Genomic DNA, 24255 nt, shown 5'->3' on the forward strand with positions numbered 1-24255 from the left:
CTCAACTACACGTTAAAGTTTCCAGTGGCTAATGAAAGTATCACTCATCGTCTGGAGCACTAGGTTGCGGCACTGGTTGCAAACACATGCACCTCTGATCATTTGTGTGCCAGGGCGAAATTAAAATAATGCATCAAATTAAGCCCCTGACAGTATTCAGTGTAACCCGCATTAGCGGTAAGCGCTGGCAGCCTACATGCTAAAAATTCACCCTGTGTGATTGAACCCAGAGGTTACAATCGTCTTTTAAAAGTATCTGCTGATAATGGAGCCATTAATATTTTATTCCTGCTCCATCTCCTATAGGAACTTTTCACCTTCTCTAAACACATTACAAATATCTTTAATACTCATTGCCTTATAGAGAAAATATTGTTTACAAGGTGCAGTCATCAATAAATCTGATTTGATGTATTGTCCCTCCAGCAACTGCTCCTTCATTTCTGACGACAGCAGCGCCCATCCACAGCAAGTGCTCATCATTCCCCCTCTAAGGGACGGGGAAGAAGAGCAGGACTGAAGCTTCGTGATTCATTTTCAGGAGGCTGTACCTGTCTGAGCAGCATCGGCAGAGCCTGCAGCAGCAGTGCCTCACTGAGGTCCTTCCTACCACAAGGATATCTGCGTGCCTGGACCACGATGAGGGTTGGAGTCAGCCTGGTCAGCCAGGGATGGGATCTGGATTTGGAGCAGAAACCCAGTTTTGGTGTGCTGCCCTACCTCGCCCTTGGATTAGGGAGGGAGAACAGGGGCTCCCAGAAACTTAAAGGGGGCACAGTAGTCGCGAAGGGTGGCACTACATCCCTGACCAAATGAAGGAGTCACTCCATGATGCTCTTCTTTCTCTCATTTCCTACCAAATCACATTTGTTTGTGTCAGACATCCAGCTCAGACAAGGACAGGGTGAAGGACCATAAGATTTACACCACAGAAATAAAGTCAGGCAATTAACTTCATACCACTGTCTCTTTACAAAGCTTCACATTTCTTCCAACATCTCCAGCTACAATTAGCTTGGGCTAAAGAAGTAAAGAGGCAGAGATGACAACAGCTATATCATGGCATATAAGAGTGGGATGAGCGTACACAGCTGTGTGAGATCAGCCCCATCTGCCCCTGCTGACCCTCCTCCTCCTGGTCAGCACCCACCCCTCGCACCCCAACACTGCTCTGCTGTGCTCACAGCCACGGTTCACTGGCTGGAGAGAAGAGATGGGACCTGAAGGATCAGAAGGGATGTGAAATTTGCTGCTTCAACAGGCAGTAGCATAGCACCCCCATGTTATCTTGCTTTCTGTGTGTACACCGAAGTGGTGATGTGGAGCCTCAAGGTGGGAAATGTCCTACTGGTTTCTGGCCAGCTCAGACTAGGTTCTCTTCATGACTGAGTCGTCTTTTGGCCCTCATCCTTGTCTAGATATGAGCTTCTCCCATCACTCCTTCATCTTCCCCAGTATGGTTTTAGACAGCAATAAATCCCCCTCTCCTTTCTTAGGCTCAACAGGCCAGCAGCCCTGCTCTCCATGCAGGAGGTAGGCCCTTCGGCCCACCTGAAGGCTATCGGCCCCTTTCTGCATCTCTGCTAGATCCCCCGATCACCACTGAGGAGAACTGGAAGCAGGGGTCAAGATGAGGTCTCTCCACGGCCTTATTCACCACATTCACATTCGTGGGACAATACTGGCAATATTTTGCTGGATGCATAGTCAGGTGGCAGCTTTCTCAAAGCCCTGTTACACTGCGGGCATACTGCTCTGCATCGAAGTCCACCGTGGCTTCACATTGTCCTTCTGACCTACCTGTGGACCAGCTTACACAATTTCCTTAAATTTCAATGTAAAGTGTTTAAGTCCAAAGCAGTTCTATCAGAAACTGCAGAAAAGAGGCCCCAAAACAACAGAAATATAAAAACTCTGCAAATAGTACTCTTGTACAGGAGATGACAGCACAAAGTAAATCTGCTATGCTGTATTTTAAGCCCAAAATCCATCAGTAAGAGGATTACAATAAAAAAAAAAAAAAAAAAAAAAAAAAGTATCACTATCTAAGGAAGTGATTTTTCTCTGGCAAGCAAACATACGATAGACCCTTCCTTACCTGGTGATAGCAGTAACGCACTGAAGTTGTTTTCCATCAGAATGGTATTTCAAAGAATTTATTAAGTCAATTGTAAGCCCAAAAAAAAAAAAAAAAAAAAAAAAGCAACTTACTAAAATGACATACGCAGAGATGTATTCAAACAGCGTGTTGAGATTAAAACCTGCCTGAAGTTCTGTTGTTTTCACTGGTCAGCTTCCAGAAAAATGAAATTAACACTGTCTGCTATTCAAGAGGAGCAAAGCAATGCACTGCTACTGCTTTCATTTTCATGAAAAAGGTGGAAAGCCCCTGCCCCAAGCTTCCCCCCCTCCCGTTTCTTACTTCTAGATGCAATTCTAACACTTATAAATCAAGAAAATGACACTGAGACACCAATGGGTCCCAGAAGTATCCAAGCAAGAGCATAAAAAACAGAGCAAATGGGGTGGAACGGTGAAACAGATGTGGAAGACATCTCATGCTTTTTCCTTTTTTCTTGCTGCAACTCTTTCCCTAACCCCTTTACTCCCACATTTCTCAACGTGTAATTTTAATCATAAATACACACCTTGACAGGCTTTCTGGCAAAGAGCTAGACTGAAAAGACAATGAAAGGAGAAGAGATGCTGGCAGATGAAAGCAGCTTGTGAGGCAGACAGAAGCATACACGTACAGACGCACTTTGGCGTCCTGTTTTCTTCAGAATGTTTGCTGCAGCTTCTTGTTCGCTGCCTTTTGAAAGGAACAAAAGGTAGGCAATTTCAAAGAAAGATGGAAATAGGGGAAAGAGAGTAAGCGCAAAGAGTCTACTCTTACTTGAGTCAACACTTAAAGCAGAACGAGAGTAGAACAGGCAGATCCAAAGTGAAGCTGTTGTACAGCACATTTCAGATTTACTTGTAAAACCTTACTGGAACTCATTCAAAACATAAGAACAAAGCTTCCAAATACAGAACAGAACAGCAATAATTTTTCCTTAACTCAATTCCTGACTAACACATGAAAGACCTAATTAGTAGCTCATGCAATCTGGATGTTTCACCACCAGCACCACAAGCGATTGATAACAATTCTCTGCTCTGAATTTCCTCTTTGTCCACCCCAAAAAATTACAGAGAACATTTTGTATTTCCTACAGCTTCTCCCACACAACTGACAGGAGAAGAACGACGTGTCATGCTATTGCATATCATCCAAAGACCTCCCAGGGCAAGGGAGAGAAAACTGAATAAAAAAGAAAGGCTACAGAAAGGAGGAAGAAAAAAAAAAGATCAATAAGACAAAATGTTCTCACTTCTTAAATCCCAGTAGGTGTCTAAATTGTAGTTGTTGAAAGAGCTAGTTATTCCACAAAGGCTTTTTCTTCTTCTTGTAAGCTTCCAGCATAGCCATACACTATTCCTAGATGAGATCCATTTGTTTAGGCATGGCTGGGAGCCTTGGCTGGGTTCTCAGTATTAAATAGCTTTCCAGAGGGTATGCAGGTGCTGCATCATGGTCCATGTACACCCTGTGTGCAAACTTACTTTCGTCCCACGAGCTGTTGAGAAATGATTTACACAATCCCAAAGCAGTGTATATGGCAGCTAGGTGGGTACTGCATTTCCAAGTGTGTGACCTTCAGGATTATTTTTTAATTAATGCTTTCACTGGAAAAGAAGTATGTTTTTTCCCCCTTTTTGTGATTTCATGCAGACATTTACAGCACATACTTCACGTTTTAGGTCTGCCACGTGCATTTTGTCAGCAGCAGCTTCTCGGGTGTGCAGATACACAAGGCAGGGGAGCACATTGCTTTTCTAACACTTTCTGTAAAGCTTCAGCAAGTTTCACTCAGCGTGGAGCCCAGCACCTCCGGGGGCTTTGAAGCGAGTTTCGCTGCTTTTTTTCAGCATTGCTCATCCAGATGTTGTTTGGGTTTAATAATCAGGAATCTCTACCAGCAGGGTTTCTTTTTATTACACACGGCTTTTTTCCCTTTCACTCCTTCCTGGATTGAAAGGGAAAATAATAACTTTACAGTAGCTAGCCCTGAGAAGCACCATCTCTGATCTTACGCTGGCCTCCTGCCACCAGCAGCATGACTAAAGCTGCTCCCTTCATAGAGGAAACTTCTGCTGCTGCCCAGCAAAACAGGCTGCAGACCTTTCAAAGGCGCTCTGGTGGCGATGAGACAAGGCACCCCAGGCTAGAGCCACACGCAGGAAAACAAACCAAGAGCTCAGTTGCACGCAATTGCATTAAAAGCCCAGAAATAGAGATTTATACGAGGCTGCACCAAAGTCAGCAGAACACATCGGCGTGAAGGAGGGAGCATTCTGCCCTCACCAGCCTGGGCACGGCAGGCTTTGCTGCTAAGAGGATAATTTAATTCCAAAACCTTCCCCACAGCAGCAGCTCAGGAATGCACGCAACTAACTTAGGCTGAAAGGGAATTTTCCACCACCCACACGCCTCTCTTTACTTTGCAGAGACTTTCTCAAGTGCAAGCCATGAAGGAACCACAGCAGCCTCTGCAGATGATACGTACCAAGCAATTAGCCAAGACAAATCTTCAGGACCCAATTCCTACATCAAGTTTCCTTTACACCCTCACATTTAAAACAAGCACAGGTAGGATTTACACCTCCTTTTGGGCCCCTTCACATTGCCATAATAGGATGGGGCTTCCGTGTAAATCGCTGTAAGACCATGAAGTAGAGAGATCATTTACCCCACTGTTAATTAAGGGGTATCAGATACAGACTCACTGACAAGACATCCTTTTTCATCTAAGAAGTAAGCTTAAGCAATCCCTATATAATCACTCTTTTCTTCACAAACTCTCTGGAGCGCAGATAAGATCAAAGGTGGCTTTCCCAGCCAACAAACGTATTAACACCTGAAGGAAGAAGAGATGTTACAATAAAGCCAGAGCTGTCTGATGGCTTCCTTTATCTGACTACAGAGCAAGTGCGAGCAGCAGGGAACTGTTACCCTCAGCACAAACAGGGCGACATCTGAGGAAATACTGAAGTAATGAATAGAAAAACAACAAGGTTACCTGTGAAAAATATGTATTTTCAGGACACTTTTGAACGGCTCCTTCTTTCAAGGAACAGTTCCCCAAAATAAAAATTTGCATGTGTATGCTGACTACAGAAAAACATCTTCACGGCATGTGATTTACAAAGCACACTTCTGATAATCCGTAGCGTGAAGTTAAAAGAAAGGAGGACAGCATCACCCTTTAAGCTGGTTCACAAGGAAGTAAATGATGGATCCACTTTTACTGCAAAAAGAGGAATACACACATTAAAAAAAAAAACAGCTTATGTCAAGAAGTATTCTTAATTTTATATCGCACATGAAGATAATGGAGCCACGGAAAACATTTTAATCTACTATTTTGGTCTTTGCTAGCTCAGACCAGAGGGCAGACTCAGAGCATGAGGGAAGGAAAACTGAGAAACAAGTTCAGTGATGAGCAGAAGCAGCAAAGCTCCGTTTCCTTCTTGTACTTTTCCTAAAACTAATATACAGCACGGACTCCGATGTGCAGAGAACACTTCTCTCCTCTCCTGTTTTTGGGAAGATGGCTGCAATTCGTTCTCTCTAAAAACTCAATCTTCCTCCGTAAAGTATGTTTCCAATTTGCCAAAGGATAGAAAAGCTGCTGAGAGACAACAAAAAGAGACAGGCAGATATTCACAAGGTAAGGATGCAAGTTTGTTTTCTGAAGCTGTAACATTAAAAAAAAAAGAGAGAAGCAACAATCCAGGCCACCAGTTCCAAAAATATGACATAAATACCACCTGCAATTTGAAAGCAGTATGCAAATGATGTCCCAACAGCATTCATACATGCCACTGGGACTAAATTTGTAAGTCTTGAAGAAAGTCCAATTAGGTTGAAACAAACTGCAAGCATTTAATTCATCATAACTAGCAGGGCAAGCACTTCCTCCCTGACCTGCACCAAAGCTGACTAATTACTTCAGCCACATGAGAAAAAAAACAAACCCACAACTGCTTCTAGAAATAAAATATAGCTTGGGAGGGTACCACCGAAAGGAGAAAGTTCATGTCTGAACTGAAGAAAAGGTGAGGAGCACGCCAGGGCCAGCCTGAAAAGCAAAGGAGCACAGATCCAGGGGGAGCAGTGCACAGGACGTTTTGCCAGAGCTCGTTGTGGAGCTCTGCCACATTTGCTGTCAGAAGCCCCAGGGAATTCAACTCAGAGAAAGTCATTAGAAAAAAATGTGACTTAATACTTACCAGGCACCTTCCACCTGCAATTTTTAAGCAACTGATACATTAAGTAACTTATCAAAGAAAATAAAACCAGGTACAACTGTGTTCTGTGTGATCAGTAGCTTATGCTTCCAAAGGAAAACAATTCTACTTTTATCTTTATTAGAATTAAACTTTAAGGCCTGAATTCACTATACATTATTCACACTGTTACATTTTAAATCGGCAGAGAGGTAATCAATCAGCTCATTAGCTCCAAAATGCATTTAACAATACATTTTGCTAAGCTCCCGTATTAAGAAAAACACAGAAAAACCTGGAGCTGTTAACGTCTCTTTATCATTGGTTAAGAACTAACAAGTTAGGGCACTGTAACTGCTGCTGCTTTTTCAAAGAATAAAACAAGAAAATCTCACCTTCCAGTTATGCCACCTTGGACTATTCTCTTGCTAATGATGCTTAGTCAATGAGTCTCCCTAATTTCAATTCGTCTGTCGAGATCTCTCTGAACTCACATCCAGCCACAACATGGCTTCGTTTTTGTGGACAGCAGAGCACATCAGTTTGCCACAACTTTCCTTTTCCACAAGTGCAAGATGCTTCCTCACGTTGACAGAGGGAGCTATCAAAAACATACTGTGGCTGGATCCAAGAGCAGATTCCACAGCACTGACCACCACTAGCTTTTCTAGCCTGCAATGCTATACTGATCTGAAAAGCAATCCTTTAGGACCAGGATTTTAGAAACAAAAGCTCGCATGCACACCTGTGACAGACCAGTGCCTGTAATTTGGGTATGTGGTCCCTCCCATGTGCTGCAGGATGAGGCGGCAGCACGCTGAGTTTTATTGCTGGTGAACTCAAACACAAGACTTCTCTTTACCAGACACAATGCAAGCACGGGCAAATATTATGGCTGCATTCATTCAGTTCTGTTTTTTTTTGTTTTTTTGTTTTTTGTTTTTTTTTTTGTTTTTTTTTTTCTTTTTGATGTATAAAATGTGCACAGAAATCTCAGTGACACTCAAACTCCAGGCAGGTTGCCACTGCACCTATTGGTAACACAGATGTTGGGCATTTTTAACCCAGGACTCCATGACAGTGAATAACTGGAGGAAAAAAACAAACAAACAAACAAACAAACAAAAAAAAAAAAACCACAAGGATTCAAAGGATACTGCCTCCTTCAGCAGTCAGGAGAAAGAAAGTCGGGAGAAATTTCAGAAAGAAATTTTCTGTTCTCTAAGGTACTGAACACTGAGCAATGCAGGATACGAGAAAAAGGTAGATCATTAATCCAAGTAACCTCTAGCAGCTCTTTTACAGGGTATCCTGCTTCTGTGGCTTCCTTATTAATCTTAACTGTTAGAAGACAAAATAAGTTAAAGTGTGTGATATTTAGAAATCACCTTCGATTTCTGTATGTACTCCCACAAATACAATTAATTCTTTATTTTAAATTAATTATCCCTAAGGTTTCCCTAACAGTTTTTTATTTACTCTATGCTCCACTTGCGTCTGGTGTTCTCTGATAATTTACACAGCTGGGATTTAAACAGTACTTTGAAAATCAAAAGTAGAACTATGAGACTCGTCAGACCAGTAGTAAGTACAGTAAACACTTGACAAAAATAGAAAGACAACTGGCTCTGGAACCAGCCCCTTTATGAACAGTTCTGGAGCTTCAGTCAAATTAGGTTCATTTTGAGACAAACAGAAATGGGATTAGATCAGCATTACTATTATTATAGCAGCCACATGACAGAACCTAGATGATTTTACTTGTAAAGCATTCAATCAATTTTTCGTCCTGTACTGGCCTTTAATTTTCATAGCTCATGGGACTACATGCCTTTCTCATGAGCATGAATCATCAGGTTCACCCACATGTCAGAGTTAACCTACAATGGAATTGCCATCTTTATAAATACTTCGCAACGTTTTTAAAATTGCATTCTCTCTGGGAAAGAGAGGGGGAAGATTGTCACCCACTCGTTCTTCCTCTTTTTTTTTTTTTTTTTTCTGGAGGAAAGAGGGGAGAAGTAGAACTCTGTGTTTTAGATAACAGACTTCATTCCTAACAGATTGCAATGTCACATATTGAAAATATGGTCAGTAAACAACAACTATAAGCCCCTAATTGTTCGTATGACAAGTATCTCACTGAAAAATGGAGCGACGTCAAAAAGCTGGAAAACAAATGGTCGTTCTCAGCTCTGTCAGTGTCGCAGCTGGTATTCACCCAGGTTTAGATTAATCCATTAGACGCTTCTCCGGTGCTCATCCCAGGTGTCAGTTAAGCAAGAAATCTGGCTCCCGATAACCAAAGAGTTTAAAATCACCTTCGAAGCGAGCGTAGAGGCGCCTTATGTCCCTCTTGCTAATTCCTGAAAAATAGCGCTCTACTTTTGTTCTGTTGTACACTGTGATGCCTGGTGGAATCGTGGGGTACGACACCAGATGGTCGATGCCAGCTGCTTTCAAGATGTATGGAGCATCGTCCTCCAGGGTTTCGTGGTGCCCGATCACACTGTACGTAATTTCACAGGGGGCACACAGTTCCACGTACGTTACCCAGTGAATGATGTGATCGCCAAACTGAACGTCCAGCCAGCGGTGGTTCGGGTCGCCCAGATAGCGCACAAAATCCTCGAACTGCAGCCCTCTGGTCTCTGTGCGATTCTTTCTGTACTTACGAATGATGCCAGGAGCGATTTCGTGCCGGTACCAAGGTTCAAAGCGAGGATTGTGCACAAATTTGTCTTTAAAGGCAGAGATAAGTCTTTCAAATGGATCTCTGACGATAAAAAACTTGAAGTATAAATTCAGTCTAAATTGAGGAAGAAAGAAAAAAAACAGAAATTGAATAATCAAAGAAATGTAAGAAGCATTTAGCACAGACTTATAAACCATATATAAACTCTGACCACAGAGAAAGCAATGTAAATCCTATCCCACTTGCATAGCATATCAATAATATAATCAATAGGACTTCTGTATTTATAACTAACAGCTTTTGTATGCAGTACAGAGTATAAACAGTGCTTCCTAGATTTCACGTTTTATTCAAACTGAGGGAGCTTAGTTTGTCTCAACACATAAACAGGAGACCAAATCTTCTATGATGCTGAAAGCTCTGAATTCAAGGTATTTAATGTCACGAGATTAACCTGAAAATGAAAAGCAAAATACACACAATGAGACAGAAAAAGTGGTGCAGCTAAATGCAACAGAGGGTTGCATTTTTCAGTGGCAGGTAGTTAGACAAATCACTGCTTCAGTACAAAAAAAAAAAAATTACTTGAAATTTCATCATGCTTTCAGTAATGTCTCAAAATATTATTTTAATGAGACTAATAGTTTTCAACAGATTTTCACATTTTGTTGTGACACCACTGAAATGTACGATTCTGTAATCAGAGATTATCTGTAGGGGTAAACCAAAAATAAACGTTCATTTCAGTAAATAACAGGGAAAGGAGATGTAAAGCCCAGTCCTCACTGAAGTAAGCGGATGGACACTTTCCAGCCTCAACAGACACTGGAATCAATCTTCAAGTTCTCCTGACTTAATCCTAACCAAGCCAGAGTAGAGGTAAGCAAACTAGATCAACAACACTAGACCATCAACACCATGGAGCTCTGCTAGCTGACACCTCGTGTAGAAGGTGCTAACTCTTCAGAATGGCTCAATATACACAGCAACCACGCAAGCACAACCTTGCAAGTGTCCACTGTCAACTTGCTTTCTGTTTTCTTTCCATGCTGTAACACCCCATGGGGATTATTTATGGAAAAGGCTCTACTAGAGATTAAAGTAGACAGAGTCAAAATCTAGCCAGAATAATTTAAAAGATTCTACTGCAGAGAATTATTTATTTATTTATTTTTAAATATTTATTTATTTATTTATTTATTTTAACTCTGAGAAGAGCTACAAGCACTCAAAAAGGAAGATAAAATGTTTCAGCTGAAAGGACAACACTCTCAGGCTAAGGAGCAGTAACTTTTTAGACCTACCCAGCTCAGTCCTGGGAAGCGAATCTGACTGCGATGACAATCCTACACGTTAAGATCCAAGATTTGCTCAACAAGTGTTCAGGGTGGAACTTTTCACTAAACCTTCCCCCCTCCGAAGGTGAATTAAGCAACAAATAGGTGTGTGCTGAACTACAGACACCCTATACCCAGAGGGAGTTGGCTGGGTTGCCTAACTACATCAACACCTTGGTGTTCCCCTTCAAAGCCAGTAGAGAAGTCGCTCCAGTAACATCGAAGAGGATAAAAGAAAAATACAAGTGGCAGAACAGAAACCCCATTGTCCTCAATTCCACGTGTGGACTTCACTGTCCTAGTGACTGTTCATCCCACCCATGAATCCAAATCCGTGCCACCCCCCTGGGAAGCCAGCTCTTACCGTTTTTTAATTTCAGAGTCACTGAAGGAGGACAAGCGTGGAAGGCCATTCTTCTCATGATCGTGTACAATGTTTTCTGGGATATCTTCTATGGAAGAGTATGCTCCTATACAAATTGAAAAGAGAGAGCATGAGAATTATTTCAAGGGAGAGGAAAACAGAGTCAGCACCAGCAAGCAAGCCTTTGGCAGAGAGCTCTCTGGTTTATCTGTTTCCTGTATGTTTAGTGTTTATGGTTTCTATATTTAAAACTGTTAAATGATAAGAAATTCCAACTGTAAAGCTGAAAACTTAAAATTCTTAAGGGTACATGCCATAAAGATCGAAGACCACATGGCTTGAAAACCCTCAGAAACATGTTACAAATACTTCATCAGCAATTATACCTAAGCCTAGAGCCCCCCACCGCACTGTCTCCCCACTCCTTCCCTCTGCCCACACATACAGAGTAAGACTTTGAGAATTAACTCCAAAGAAGGAATGGGATTTTTGGCTCAGTTTCCACCAGCAGCAAAAAATAAATGCTGTGGGCTGCTTTTGGAACCGTGTCAACACAAAAGCACTTTGCTGTCAGGATCCATGAAGTTCCTTTAATGACTACACTGTACTCAAACAAAAATTCCAATCATACAATATTACACAGATTAAAAAGCACCAAAATTAACAACAGAAAGCCTCCAGCTACTCTTTTTTTTTTTTTTTCAAGCACATAAGCCGACAAGAAAAATAACGTCACTAAATTCTAATGCATTAATTTGAAGATCCTGATCCTTGAAGTTATAATGACCTTGAGAAATATCTCGTGTGGATGCCTGGACTCAGAAATAAACCTTCAGACAACAGCATCAATTCAGAAAAACAACCTGCAGCGAGAACAGGCTGAAACAAAACAAGTTCTTCAGGTAAAAGCCTCTATTGCATTCTCTCTTCCAGTACTCTTACCACGGGCATAATGCAGATAATTAAAGTTTCAATAAAAATCTTAGGGGTAGTCAGAACTGCAGTGAATAAGCCACGCCACTCAGATTCTCGGTTTTCTAATTGGGGGTGGAGGAGGGGGCAGTATTTTATTACATTTTTCTAATTATATTTTTTGGTACTCTAGGGGAATTACATGTGCACAACAGATGTCAGATTAGACATCCTCAGAAACTGAATGCTTATACGCATCCCAAGCTGAGGTTCAGTACAAGCAGTATCAGAATTAGCTTCCCCACCGTGCCACAGATGTGTTTCTCCATCCTGAACCTCAAAATACCACTTTTAGGATGCAAAGCATTTCCCACCAAGTATCAATTCTGTCTGTGGAAAAAAATACCTAAAAAGGAAAAGGTTACAATTGCAGCAATAGCCTTCATCAGCAGACACTAGCACACTGGCAGCTCAAGGCAGAACAGACTGGTGTTCACACAGACACCATTTTCTATCACTATCCAACATGCCAGAACCAGGAACCCCACGGTGACAAGTACCCAGCTGGTAAGACATGAGTTATCCTCCACTGAACACAGCTAAAAAGCTCTGCCTGTCCTGAGCGATTCTTTGCATGTTGCCTCTGTTAAATTTCACTAAGAGTAGATACTTCTAAGGTTCTCATATAGTTTCATACTAAGTATTTTCTTCAAGTGTGGCTTTCATAGGCATTTAAGACACATGTGCATACCTATGTGCATCCATACCTCTTCTGGACTTTCAGCTCCAATCCATGTCTCAAGATTGAAATTAATATTCAAGTCTTTAGAGACATACTCCTTACTACAAAAGTTTTCATGAGGAAAAGGAACAGTTCATTAGCCAGTTTGTGACTATTTCCTCCTTGACGCGTGAACTACCTCACACAAGGTAAAGGAAATACAAGAACATAAGTGCAGAGGTGGCTGTTCTCAGGGTTCTTGTACCAAGAAACGTGTGTTTACTGTGTTCAGGTCTTACCCACATCTTGCTGAGCTACGCCACCTGCAAAACCACTGAAGAGCCCCAACTGACTCGACTATACATAGGAAGGTTGCAGCCCTGGTGCACAGACGAGACGATCTCCTACGTCAAAAAATGGTGTGTTATATTAAATACGATCACTTTAAGTTTGTGTGTGCACAGTGGCGCAGTAGAAAACCCTGAGGAAACGAGTTATTTGTATTGGCACGCCATGCTACCAGAAGAGTGTGCTAGGCTGCAGGCAGATAGCAGTAATCACCTCACAGACTGCTGTTCAAACACACCGGGTCCCTTTACTCCTTCTTTTAGTCTTTCATAACACACCTATGCTGACAACAGCATATCCTTAAATACATCAGTCTCATAACTCACGTGATGGCTCAGCGATTACACGTACACAGGATTTCAGCACTACAGGCCTAAAGCAGCTGCTCAATTTTAACTAGCTTTCCTCATGCCTAAATAAGCTAAAGTTAGAAGTTGGCAGGTTCAAGTCTGAGATTTTGTATTATTATTGCTTAGGGAATTGTGATACCTTTAATTTACTTATTTCACATTCTTTAAATTAGTATTGCCCCTTCTAATAAAACAATTCTACCTACCACACGCATACGAGTACTCTTTTATGACTCAAAACACTTTTGAGCCAAACAATAACGTTTTTTTTCTACAGAAAGAGCAGGTTTATTTTCTGTAAGAGATGTTTTGAGAGGGCTAGAAGCAACTGTGAAGAACGAGCAGCTAAAATCAAGTATCAGTGTACAGAAAAGCAGAAAGAATCCATTTTAATCTTGTCCCAGTTGGACCAATTCTGCTCCTTCCTCCTCTGCAGAGAAGCCCACACACCCACAACTGAGTAGATACCATTTAAAACGATCAAGACTTTTTTCCACTGAGTGTTGCCCACTTTCGGCGTCTGACAAAACAGGATCTTGTGCTTGTCACACACAAATATTCGGTCCAAGACGAATTTGGAAACTGAAGTGTGAGAGAGATTTCTCAATGCAGCGTCTCTGCAGACATTCCGGAGAAGCTCAAGCCTTTCCATATGAACCAGGGGCTGGCGTATCAGATTTCCAGTAAAAGCTTTTCCAGTTGGCTTCATAAAATAGAGAAAGAAAGAAAAAAAAAAAAAAGAGTGCAGAAGTTTAGTTTTCTGATCAAATTCTAAGGCATAAAAATCTCCAAACTATGCATCCTAATGACTCCCAGGCTCATCATAAAAACATGACTGGCTATTAACTGAAGGAGTAGCACTGTTCCCTCCTGTGCTGCTGCTGTAGATATTGGTACAAATAAGCCATTACAGTAGTAAGAGCATTTCCATACAACTTGAAGTTCATTGCAGAGCAGCTGGGTCTTATTCCAGTCTTTGCCTTCACCAAAGACTGGAACTCCCCCAAAGCTTCAACAGCAAGTAAGAAAACTTCTAAGGGGTTGGTACAAGAAGGCAGAATTATTACTTTCAGCAGAAATCATGCTTTAGTCTCAGAGGAGGTGGGGCTTCAGGCAGCTAACCCTTCTGTCTGGGAAAGAACTATTTAGGATAGAAGTTCTGTGTTGTTTTCTAGCATCCGCAGTGTTATTTTCACAGTCCTGCAGTAATGTTTTCACTTACCCAACCTGCAACAAGATCAAGTGGACAAAAATTCACACAAGCACTTACTGTGGCAAATGCAAAAAACACGCAGCATTCCACTCACCCCAAAATGGATGACCCGTTTTTTGTGATTACAACCACAAGCCCTCTGCCTCACAGTTAATAGGGAGACAGGAGGAATAAACTTGTTTAACATATGACGTGAAATTTAAAATTTATGTTGAAAAAAATCTTCATCTTCCACTACCTAATTTACAGAATTGGATCTGGTAAAGGAGGGAGTTAAAATTGTCTTCAGAAAAACAGAACGTACACTGTCAATAATGTGGTTTCCTTTCTTGTGTGTGTGCGGGGGTGGAAGTGTCATTTCTTTGTTTGTTTTAAACCCTATTTGAGCACAGAAAAACAAACCAACTACCCAGATAGTACTCTTTTAAAGTCTCTCAGTTGCACCGACTCATCTTTAAGCATGAGTACAGCATCTTTAATAGATGAGTGAAGTTAGCTGAATTTTACTCTGAGAAGCCATGCAAAGAGAGCAAACATTACAGACAATCAGCAACTTGGTTCAAGTTACCTGTTTTATTTTTTTCCACATTGCTCCTCTCAAAGTTGGAGAATACTGGTTTCATGAACTTTGCTAAACGCGAATTTTCTAGTTTTATGGTGCTTCCATGTGAATAGGAAGGGGTAAAAAAAATCTACTTCTGCTTTGACCTAATTTGCCAGCTGGAGAGAATGCGCATTTAGAAACGGGCCAAAATTTAACACACAAGGAAAATTCACTTACAGTTTTGGCATAGCACAGCACATTATGGTGTCAAACTGTTCTTCGCTTTCATAACTTCCTCACTTAAATGCCACTACCTTTTGCAGCAAGTATGATGTTAAGAAGATATACTGTAAAATGAAATAATTTTTTCTGTCTCATTTTCACAAATCACTCCCAGACATTCACTGTGCTGTGGGAACTTCACTGTTACCCAGGTAAATTTAAGAGGCATTTGACTAAGCCATTATATCCAAGCTTTGTCATTCCTATCTTCACACAAACAGTCCTTTAGATACAGCGTCCAAGCACCACATGAAAAAGGGATGATTTTACTTTTTGTCCCAATTCTTCATAAGGAAAAGAAATATCTTATCCTGCTTTTTGTTTGCTACTCCTCCCCAGTATTCCCTGCTCAGGACGTAATCTGGACAGCCCGACAGATTGCTTATCTGTCAAAACAATTCCTTTTGCATATGACCGGAATTAATATTACTGTTCTATGTTTTATGCTGTCAGGAAGTCAAGAGGGAATAGTTTTGGATCCAGAAACCTTATTATCCTCTTCCATTCAAGTAAGGGAAGATATTAAAACTTGCTACATAGATCTGCCAGCTTTTCAATTGAAAAAAGCCTTTCTCCCAAATGTTTTTGAGGATAACTTATATTTCATTTTTTTTCACAGAAGAAAACAAAAAGTGCCATGCTTATAGAGAGAGCATCTTTGTAGCAATTTTTCATGCTACATTACAAAAATACTCTAAACCTTAGTTACTTATTTAATCAACAGCAAAAATAAATTGGCCTTACCCCTCCACGCAACTAGTTCACATTTGCATAGAGAATTTTCAGAGTTTCCTTGTGAGTTAGCAAGTACCACGTTTGTTCTGCTTTGTTTCTGAAAGCACAGAGTTGTGCACCTGGATCAATTTGTATTGAACGCTATTGTAGTCATGTTCTACTTTGGACAAACTGAGATGTGAAGTACAAAACATGAGGAAGAAATGGAGTCTGTTAAAAAGAATCAGAGAGATTGGGCAAAGAACCAAAAGGAACTAAAAGAAGAGGCAAGACACAGGCCTTTCCTCAAGGACCATAAACCTGATGGCTATAACAAGGCAAACTACAGGTGACCCAAGACTGGGCCATTATATAAGAAAGGCTAGCAAAAAAATGATTGTCGTGACTTGATAAAGTAGCAAGGGGAGTTTTAGGTTGGATGTTAGGAAGAACTTCTTTACTGAAAGGGTTGTTAGACATTGGAACAGGCTGCCCAGGGAAGTGGTGGAGTCACCATCCCTGGAAGTCTTCAAAAGACGTTTAGATGTAGAGCTTAGGGATATGGTTTAGTGGGGACTGTTAGTGTTAGGTCAGAGGTTGGACTCGATGATCTTGAGGTCTCTTCCAACCTAGAAATTCTGTGAAATTCTGTGAAATTTTCTGCTAGAAATGGAAACACACTAGGTTGAATCATTCTGATAAAACAAGATTGAAAGTCACCATAAGAAACTAGCTTTGTGAAGCTGAAATGAATTCTGTTGGCTCTATGCAAATAAAACAGCCTGAATAATAATTCCTGACTAGCAATTCCCTTAACCACAGGAAGCCCTTACTTAATCCTCCTTTTCTCCCACTCCTTATACATGTAGCCCTTATCTCAACGGTATGCACCTGGAATTCTTCAGGCCAACGCTCTTCCTCTGGCTTGTGCGCCTCCTCCACTTTTGTCACAGCTGTCAGTATTACTGGCTCTTGCTTGGCACCATAGCCTAAAGAAGGAGGAGAGATAAGAGCATTATGAGGGAGAGGAGGGGGGAACTGTTTCTGTTTTACAGCTAGCACAATGGAACAACACTTTCTGCACTAAGCATACAAAACATTAGGATTTGTTTTCAAATGGGAAGATACTAGAGAAGACATGAGACAGGCTATGAATATTTTAAAGTATGTGCTCTATGGGAGTTTTGGATGCAACTTTAATTTAGTTTCATCAAAGAAACACGACCACTGTATTTTATTTTGGTCTTTTTAAAGCAAACTGCCTACAGAGTAACAGTCATAAACCCAAATATCAGGAAAAAATAATTTGTTTTGGATATGTTTTAAATGTTAATATATGATAATTTAATATTCTTTGGTAGACGAATAACTATATGGACATGACAGTATGAGATTTTTTATTTTTCAATAGCTTTCCTGCAGCACATGCAAATAAAAAAAATGTAATTTACCAGGTTTGGGCTCTCCCCACCCCTGTATCAGTAGGTATGTTTCATCTATTGTAAACTCTTAGACATTAACAACAACAAAAAAGCATCATTAAGGAGCATCTTTAATTTCCTCGGTGCTTTAAGTGATACCTCTAGCCAGCACTTAAGAATACAAGATCCCTTTTCCATTTATTACTGAATGATGGCCTTCCTTTGAGACACCCACGAGGAGAAAAACAATTCAGATAATACCCTGGTTCTCTGATAATTATTTTAGAGCAGCTAATAGTTTGAGACCAAATTGAAGTATGTAAAGGAAAAACCTCCTGCATCTTTTGCGGTTGGCATGCTGCTACAGGGAAACCAAAAAATAACAGAAGACTGTAGCTTTATTTCACACAGTGCAGAGAGATCAAGAATAATTTGAAGCTGCTTTCCCTAACCACAAAGGAAAAGAACGTGATCTCTCCCTGAAATTTATTTCTATCCATACTAGACTTCTTTTCCCTTCATATAGTTTGTTCTTCTGTGAATCAAGTTTCCTCATCTGCATCCATGATGGCTTAGTTTTATGATCAAGAAAACATGCACTGTATATGTCCCTTTTTAAGGGAGTACTCAAGTGTGCCTACATTGGACTTCAAGTAAGGACACAGATGAAAATGCAAGTTAAAACTGAAAGCAAGGTTAGCATCCAGTGCTTGGATGCACAGACTTCATTCATAATACCCTGTGGTTTTGTTCTAGCTCCTAAGTAGGCACGTTCAAATAAGGAAGTTTTCTGACAAGCCACATTGCATTCAGTCTATGAGCTCCTCCAGACCTGGCCATCCTGTTCAGACTTCCTCCAAACCTCTGCTGGTACATTCACTTCACGTCCCTTGACCAGTCCCAACACAAATGCTGCTATCCCCATCCATACACTTAACCACAGTCATGCCTTTGCAGGACTGGAGCTTCAGAAATTAGAGTCTCTGCTCAGAGAGCTGTTCAAAGAGGAAGGAGGATTCAGCATAGATGAAAAAGATAAAAAAAAAAAAAAAAAAAAAGGCAAGACAAGATAATAAAAGCATAAAAATGGCAAGACAGATAATAAAATGCATAAAAAATGCAAAGGGTGTACTCTAGTAATTTTTTTTTTTTTTTTTTTAAGTACATTTTAGTTCCCCTGACAACTTCTGGTGGAACTAACTACTCCAAGAATACCTGAGCTCAGAAACAAGAGTTGGCACGGCATGAAATACCGGAACATTTAACTACCTAACATAAAACTGGCTTGTTTGCAAGATGTACTAAGGCTCAAACAGAAATGAGGAAATCCATGAGGTTGGCCTACAGCTCTCATCTGTAAGACCTGCTGAATAAATCTTCACAGAGATGTATGCTATTTTAAAAGGAGCTCCTAGCATGTTTATCCGCCATCAAGCCAATGAAACAAATGGCACGAGTGATCCCAGTGCTTCAAAAATTGCACATTTTTTGTATATCTCAGAAAGATGCTGAAGTACAGATCTCTTAGGACTGTATGTAGGCTGCGTCATCACCCTCACCATAAACTCCCTGCAGGACTTCTTTTTTTTTTTTTCTCCTAACAGAAGCTCCTCAATAGACAGAAAGCTGTAGCACTCTGTGTGGTGTCATCAAATGGCTTAAATTCCTCTCCAGCTTAACACCAGCTGGGCTACTTATGCTAAGCAAAAGCCTATAAGCTGTTTGTCAGTCAAACAGCAGAGGATAAAACTGAATGCAAGAAGCAGGGTAGAAGTGGCTAGGCTAAGTGTCAGGACAAGCAGTCACAAGAGGACAGAAACCAGTCTCCTGGGAAAGGGACTCTAATTCCCAAGAACCTCCTCTATCTTTAAACGGGTAGTTTTGACCACTATTTTGTACACAAATTCTCCTCCTAGTAGATGAAGTTACTGAATACATTTGAAAAAGTAGGCCTCACAAGACAGAACTTCAAAACCCATTCCCCTCTGTTCTTAACCATGAAGGAAAAAAAAAGACCCAGCGTTAGTTCTGCAGACTGCTACCTAGAATAGCAGAAACTGAGTATCAGCACTGCTATTCCTATAAATTTATCTCTTCTGTTCTCAGTCCTACTGAAGAAGAGAGGTAACGTGCTGAGAACTGCTTTGCACAGGAGTATTTGTGTGAACCACTAATTCAGTTTTCTCTTTCTCATCAAATATTAAACTTGAACTTACCATCTGGGTCTTTAAAAGTCAATGTGATAAACTTGCTAGCAACCATGAACATGAATATCACCCAAAAGCATGCAGCTAGCAGCAGCCACTGGTGGTGCATGTTGTCAGACATGAGCCATATAAAGTTGTTGCTTCCTGTCAGAAAGAGGAAAGATTGACACGTTAATTCTTTTTGTTCCACTTCAGAAAAACACTTTCCATTACCAAAATGACAAAACTGTAATTATACACATGGGTCCTGAAACATAACAAAAGCAGCAGTTTTCTCCTTCTATTTTTTGTTCTTTTGGCTGGGTTTTTAACTGGTATTATTAAGCTTAACCTGCTGCTACATTTAAAGGTAGTAACGTTTCTTATTATTTTGCCACTTTTTTTTTGCCAGTAAAGGATCAACTGGAAAGTTTTTGATTTCCATCATGCATTATCCACATAACCAGCAGAAGGGGGTTCCTTGCAGCAGTGCCTACTACCTGTAGCTGAATCCACACACGTGTTATGGATATGACCTCCCCAGGAGCACAGGAAGGGTTACCCAGGGAACTCAGACCGCAGATTTAGTGCACAAAGAACCAAAAGGCACTGACTGAATTGAGCAGGGGGGAGGATGAGGACACAGCACTGCATTGCAAGCACGTGGTGTACGGCCTACCTTGCACAGCTTGTATGTTTAGGGGAGTGCTCCCAGTACTTTTTAGCTGGAGTTTAGAAAGCACAACCCTGGTAAGTTTTTTTAATGGTTAAAAAGTAAGAAGCAATATTAGAAAGAAGCCAATTAGAGAATAGAATAAAGTCCCGGCTATTAAGACAAATGCATAATTTTAAACTGCACCTTTTGCTGAATATTCAGCTTCTGATGGGCAACACATCCATGGAAGAACTGGGGCTGACACTGAGCATCTGCAAAAACCTCACTGCAAAATTTAAGCTTCCATAACTTAAAAAAAAAAAAAATCATTAAAATAGAAATCTAAGAGCAAAAACCATTACCTACCAAAATCTAAGGCTGATCAGGCCTGAATATTTATCTTGCAAAAATAAAGCACTGCTGTCTCAGTTGTTGCTGCAGAGGCAAGACACCTGAGGGGCTGAACACAGGTGATGGGAAGTTCAAATGTCAGTGAACTCTTCCTTTTGAGGATACAGGTGATAAAGCAAAAATCTCATAAAATTAGATTCTTACAAGAGTCTTGAGAGACTTGTCCATGTAGCCACAAATAAATAAATAAAGAAAGAAAGAAATCACACACCTAGCAACAGGATCAAACTCAGTCCTAAAGGAACCAGGCACAGCTTGAAAGATAAGCACACCTGCATGATCCTGTGATCACACTTTCTGCACAGCCACTGGAGCAAAATGCCAGACAGTAAGTGAGGCCCTCATTCATTCCCAGCTAACATCATGCTAGTTAATACTCAGAAGAGCAAAATCTGCATTAAGTTTTTGATTGTATACTAGTGTTTCACCTTTTCCGTTCCCACAAAGCTTAAATAACAGAAGTAAGCCTATTTTGACATTGTTCCAACACATCCACCTGCTACATCAGTACTGCTGCTACAGGTGCTGATTGCTTTTCCAAAGAGCTTTTGCCTTCGAGCAATGCAAGCGCTTCCAGGAAGGGTTCTCACTGTAGCTGACAGAAGTGAAACGTCTTCAGGGTACGCTGAAAACCTGTGCAGACAGGCAAACAGTTCAAAATGGATTTGGGAACCTAGGGATCTAAGTGAAATGGGCGAGAGGAGGAAAAGAACAGAGCATCTCCCATTACAGAAACAGAACTCGCAATTTTTAGCTTGGCTGGCAGCATTCAGGCCTATTTTTACTTCCTCAGAGCAGTATTTTTCAGTTTGGATTTGAAAGGCCCTTTATTTCCACCTTCCTTTAAGATTTTATTTCTGAAAACTTCTTGAAACACCACACTTCAGTAAAAAAAGATAGATCAACTGTCTTTCAGACAATTACTGGTTTGACCTCCATGAAGATGATGACTGTCATCTCCCACTTTCTGCTGCAATTCCCTGGTTATCAACTAAGCATGTGATGTCTGAGACACTTCATTCTTCAGCATCAAAAGCTGTTGGCCAGGACGGGCATATCCCACAAGAGTTCTAGAGCATGGACTCTTTCCAGCTCAGCAAAGCAGTTTCATTCTCTTTGTACCTTTACACTAATGCTGAAGTTGCCCAAAGATTCTTGCTGGAAACCATCAGGTCTCAGAGGTTTTCTTTTTCCAGTGTGCCACGACATCTGCTCTCTTCTGTTCAAGCACTAGAGTTCACCATTTCTGCTTTCAGACATGCCAACGATTTGGAAAATTTACTGACTCCCACAGGTAAGAGAGAAATGCAAAGCAGACATCAGGCACAAAATGTAGCAACGACATTTTTACTTTTTGGGTAGCTCTACTACAATCACGAAAACCATTCAACATGCAAAACACTACTGAACCCTTCTTCAAGGTAGCAGGCTGACAGGAGCTTGCAGAGGACACTGCCTGCAGAAGGAAATTCTCTTTCTAACCATCAGCTGCTGGCTCTTCAGAGACGTGCTGAATGGTCTGGGACAGACCCTCCTGTCTAACCCATTGCATCTGCTCTACATAAAAGTGGGCCTACAACATCCAAAGCATCCCTGCCAGTCTGAAGAGTTCTGTAATGGTGATGGATATGCACCATTCAGTAAGAAATATTGATCTCTATCTCCTTATGTAATTTATGTACTGAGTTTCTAAAGACGCTGTGCTAAACGACATGGGGAGAGCAGTTTCAGTGTGCTCTGACCTGAAGAGTGACAGCAGTAGCACACACAGGACCCTGCAGCCAGACCCTGTGCTCCAGACACCTGAGAGCGTCGTGTTATTTACCTCGTGGACACGGCTCAGAGACCAGAACGGGGACAGAACTGCAGCCACATCCATAACGTCCACCATCATTACCCTTCACGACGTTGGAGAGGAAAGCATTAAGCAACTTAGCACGCAGCAAATCTACACCCAAATTCACTGCGTTGTCAGAGGATTTATTATAACGTGATTACAATGGCTGGCACTGGGGCTCTCTTCCAGCATCCTCAACAAAAACTACATCTATCTCATGAAGCAGAACTATTCAAAATGATATAGAGAAGTAACTCGGTCGTTATTCTCACTTAAACGCAATGACCATTAACATTTCTAAGAGAAGCATTTATGTTGTTTCCCTTCTCTAGCTTTTTCTTCCCTAATAGATAGCTTTATCATTTTTACATACAGTAATCACTTCCTGCTATACCTCCAATTTTACTGCCTTGCTCTTGCCCCTCTTTTTACTTATTTTCCAGTGAACATATACTAGCTTCTGTTTTTACTCTTTAATTGTTTCCTTTGGCTTCTAAATGTAACTTTTACTTCTTACTGCCTAAAATGTTTTTTCCTTGCAGGCAGAAAAAGCAAGGAAGCTGCTGAAGTCTCAGTCCATCTTCTCACAATTCAATACACAGGATTCTCAGTCTAATTGCAATTCCATATTTTAGGAGCACAAAAACAAAAAAAGAATCCACTCTCTCTGCATCTATTACTCCGTCTTTCCTTCCCCAAACAACATGCTCAAACCCAAACTGGCACGTTTCCCTCCTATCAGCCAGACACCAGTTTCAGTGAAGCCCATGCAACGTGCAAAAACGCGATAGCAAACACACGCACAGCCACGAACCAAGGAACGGGACATGGTCTGAGAGTAACATTAGCTGGAAAAAACACTAGGACTTCGGGGAAGACTGATCCTTTCCATGTGAATGACAGAACAAAGTGCAGAGGAGTTAAAACAATTTTAAAAAATGATGCACAGGCCTGGACAGGGGCTCCCTGGCAGGACAGCCTCTGCACGCCAGTAGCCTCCGACTACCAAGTGCTCGCCCATTAGCTCGCAACTAATGCTCTAACCCAAACTTGTAATGAAGAACAAACAGCAGCTAGCTGGGATGCCCCATTCACTTTCTTCGAGGCCTCCTTTCTGTTATCTGAAGAGATCTGGACAATTTCTTAACACTTTAAGAAAACATATAGACTAAAACCTATTGCATGCCCATTGGAGGGGTGCTGTCAGATGTTTTAACGCACGTTATAACGGGGATTTTGGGAAGCCAACTCCTTCCGAAGGCTTTCCACCACCTTGCTGGCACTGCCAGGCCCACAGACTCTGTTCCTACAGCTGCTGCTGGAGAGCCGAGCCCCCACTGAGCGCGCAGGATCCACCTGCCAGCAGGAAGGCACCAAACCATGCAAGCACTGCACGACCCACCTCACCCACAGACAGGCTGGGCACCAATTAACCCACCAGCACCCCAAACGCCATCCCACCCAGGCACCTTCTCCACGCTGGGGCGTGCTGAGGGGCTCAGCAGCGGGTCCCTGGCAGGCAGCAGGTGCAACGTGGCAGGCACCATGCTGCTGGGGGGCCCGGCGGTGCTGCTGCTCGCTGCCTCCCCTGCACCCACCTCTCTCCCCCCCACCCCGACCCCGACCCCGACCCCAGCCCCAACTCACCGGCCTCACTCGGCGGCTCGGAGAAGCGGCCCCGGCCGCCGCATCCCCCCCTCCCCGCCCGGCTGCGGGCTCAGCTGCTGCTGCTGCCTCCTCCTCCTCCTCCTCCTCCTCCTCCTCTTCCTCCTCCTCCTCCTCCTCCTCCTCCCGGCCCCGCCGCCTCCATTTCCTCCGGCCCCGCGGCGGGGATGGCAGGGAGGGAGGAAGGAAGGGGAAGAAGGAAGGAAGGCGGAGGCCGGCTCGGCCCCGCTACGGGGAGGCTGCGGGGCGGAGGCAGGAGGGAGGGAG

The 24255-nt window shown here is 41.9% G+C and overlaps 1 protein-coding gene across 3 annotated transcripts; it reads right to left on the reverse strand.

Moving 5' to 3' along the window:
• Positions 1–7284: 7284 nt before the first annotated feature.
• CHST10 (carbohydrate sulfotransferase 10) lies at positions 7285–24023 on the reverse strand. 3 transcript variants are annotated; one of them, XM_032194400.1, is made up of 6 exons: positions 23971–24023; positions 19451–19585; positions 16705–16802; positions 13529–13763; positions 10730–10835; positions 7285–9142 (listed from the first exon to the last, which is right to left on the reverse strand). In XM_032194400.1, exons 2-6 carry the CDS (start codon positions 19560–19562, stop codon positions 8605–8607), a joined length of 1089 nt encoding a protein of 362 aa, XP_032050291.1. In that variant the 5' UTR covers positions 19563–19585; positions 23971–24023; the 3' UTR covers positions 7285–8604. The 3 variants fall into 3 exon arrangements, with proteins under 3 accessions (XP_032050291.1, XP_032050301.1, XP_032050281.1); XM_032194410.1 differs by lacking the exon at positions 23971–24023 and adding an exon at positions 20442–20533; XM_032194390.1 differs by lacking the exon at positions 23971–24023 and adding an exon at positions 20280–20384.
• Between the last annotated feature and the right edge of the window lie 232 nt (positions 24024–24255).

The sequence above is a fragment of the Aythya fuligula genome, chromosome 1 (genome assembly GCF_009819795.1).
Source record: "Aythya fuligula isolate bAytFul2 chromosome 1, bAytFul2.pri, whole genome shotgun sequence".
In the NCBI taxonomy this organism is placed as follows: Eukaryota; Metazoa; Chordata; class Aves; order Anseriformes; family Anatidae; genus Aythya; species Aythya fuligula.

What these genes read in the sequence shown, in the direction of transcription:
- CHST10 (XM_032194390.1), bottom strand. Translation starts at nt 20,316, where the DNA reads ATGTGTTGCCCATCAGAAGCTGAATATTCAGCAAAAG. An exon ending in GACTTTTAAAGACCCAGATG is followed by an intron (nt 16,803 to 19,450) that starts GTAAGTTCAAGT and finishes CTCCTTCTTTAG; the next exon opens with GCTATGGTGCCAAGCAAGAG. An exon ending in GTTGGCCTGAAGAATTCCAG is followed by an intron (nt 13,764 to 16,704) that starts GTGCATACCGTT and finishes TATTTTATGAAG; the next exon opens with CCAACTGGAAAAGCTTTTAC.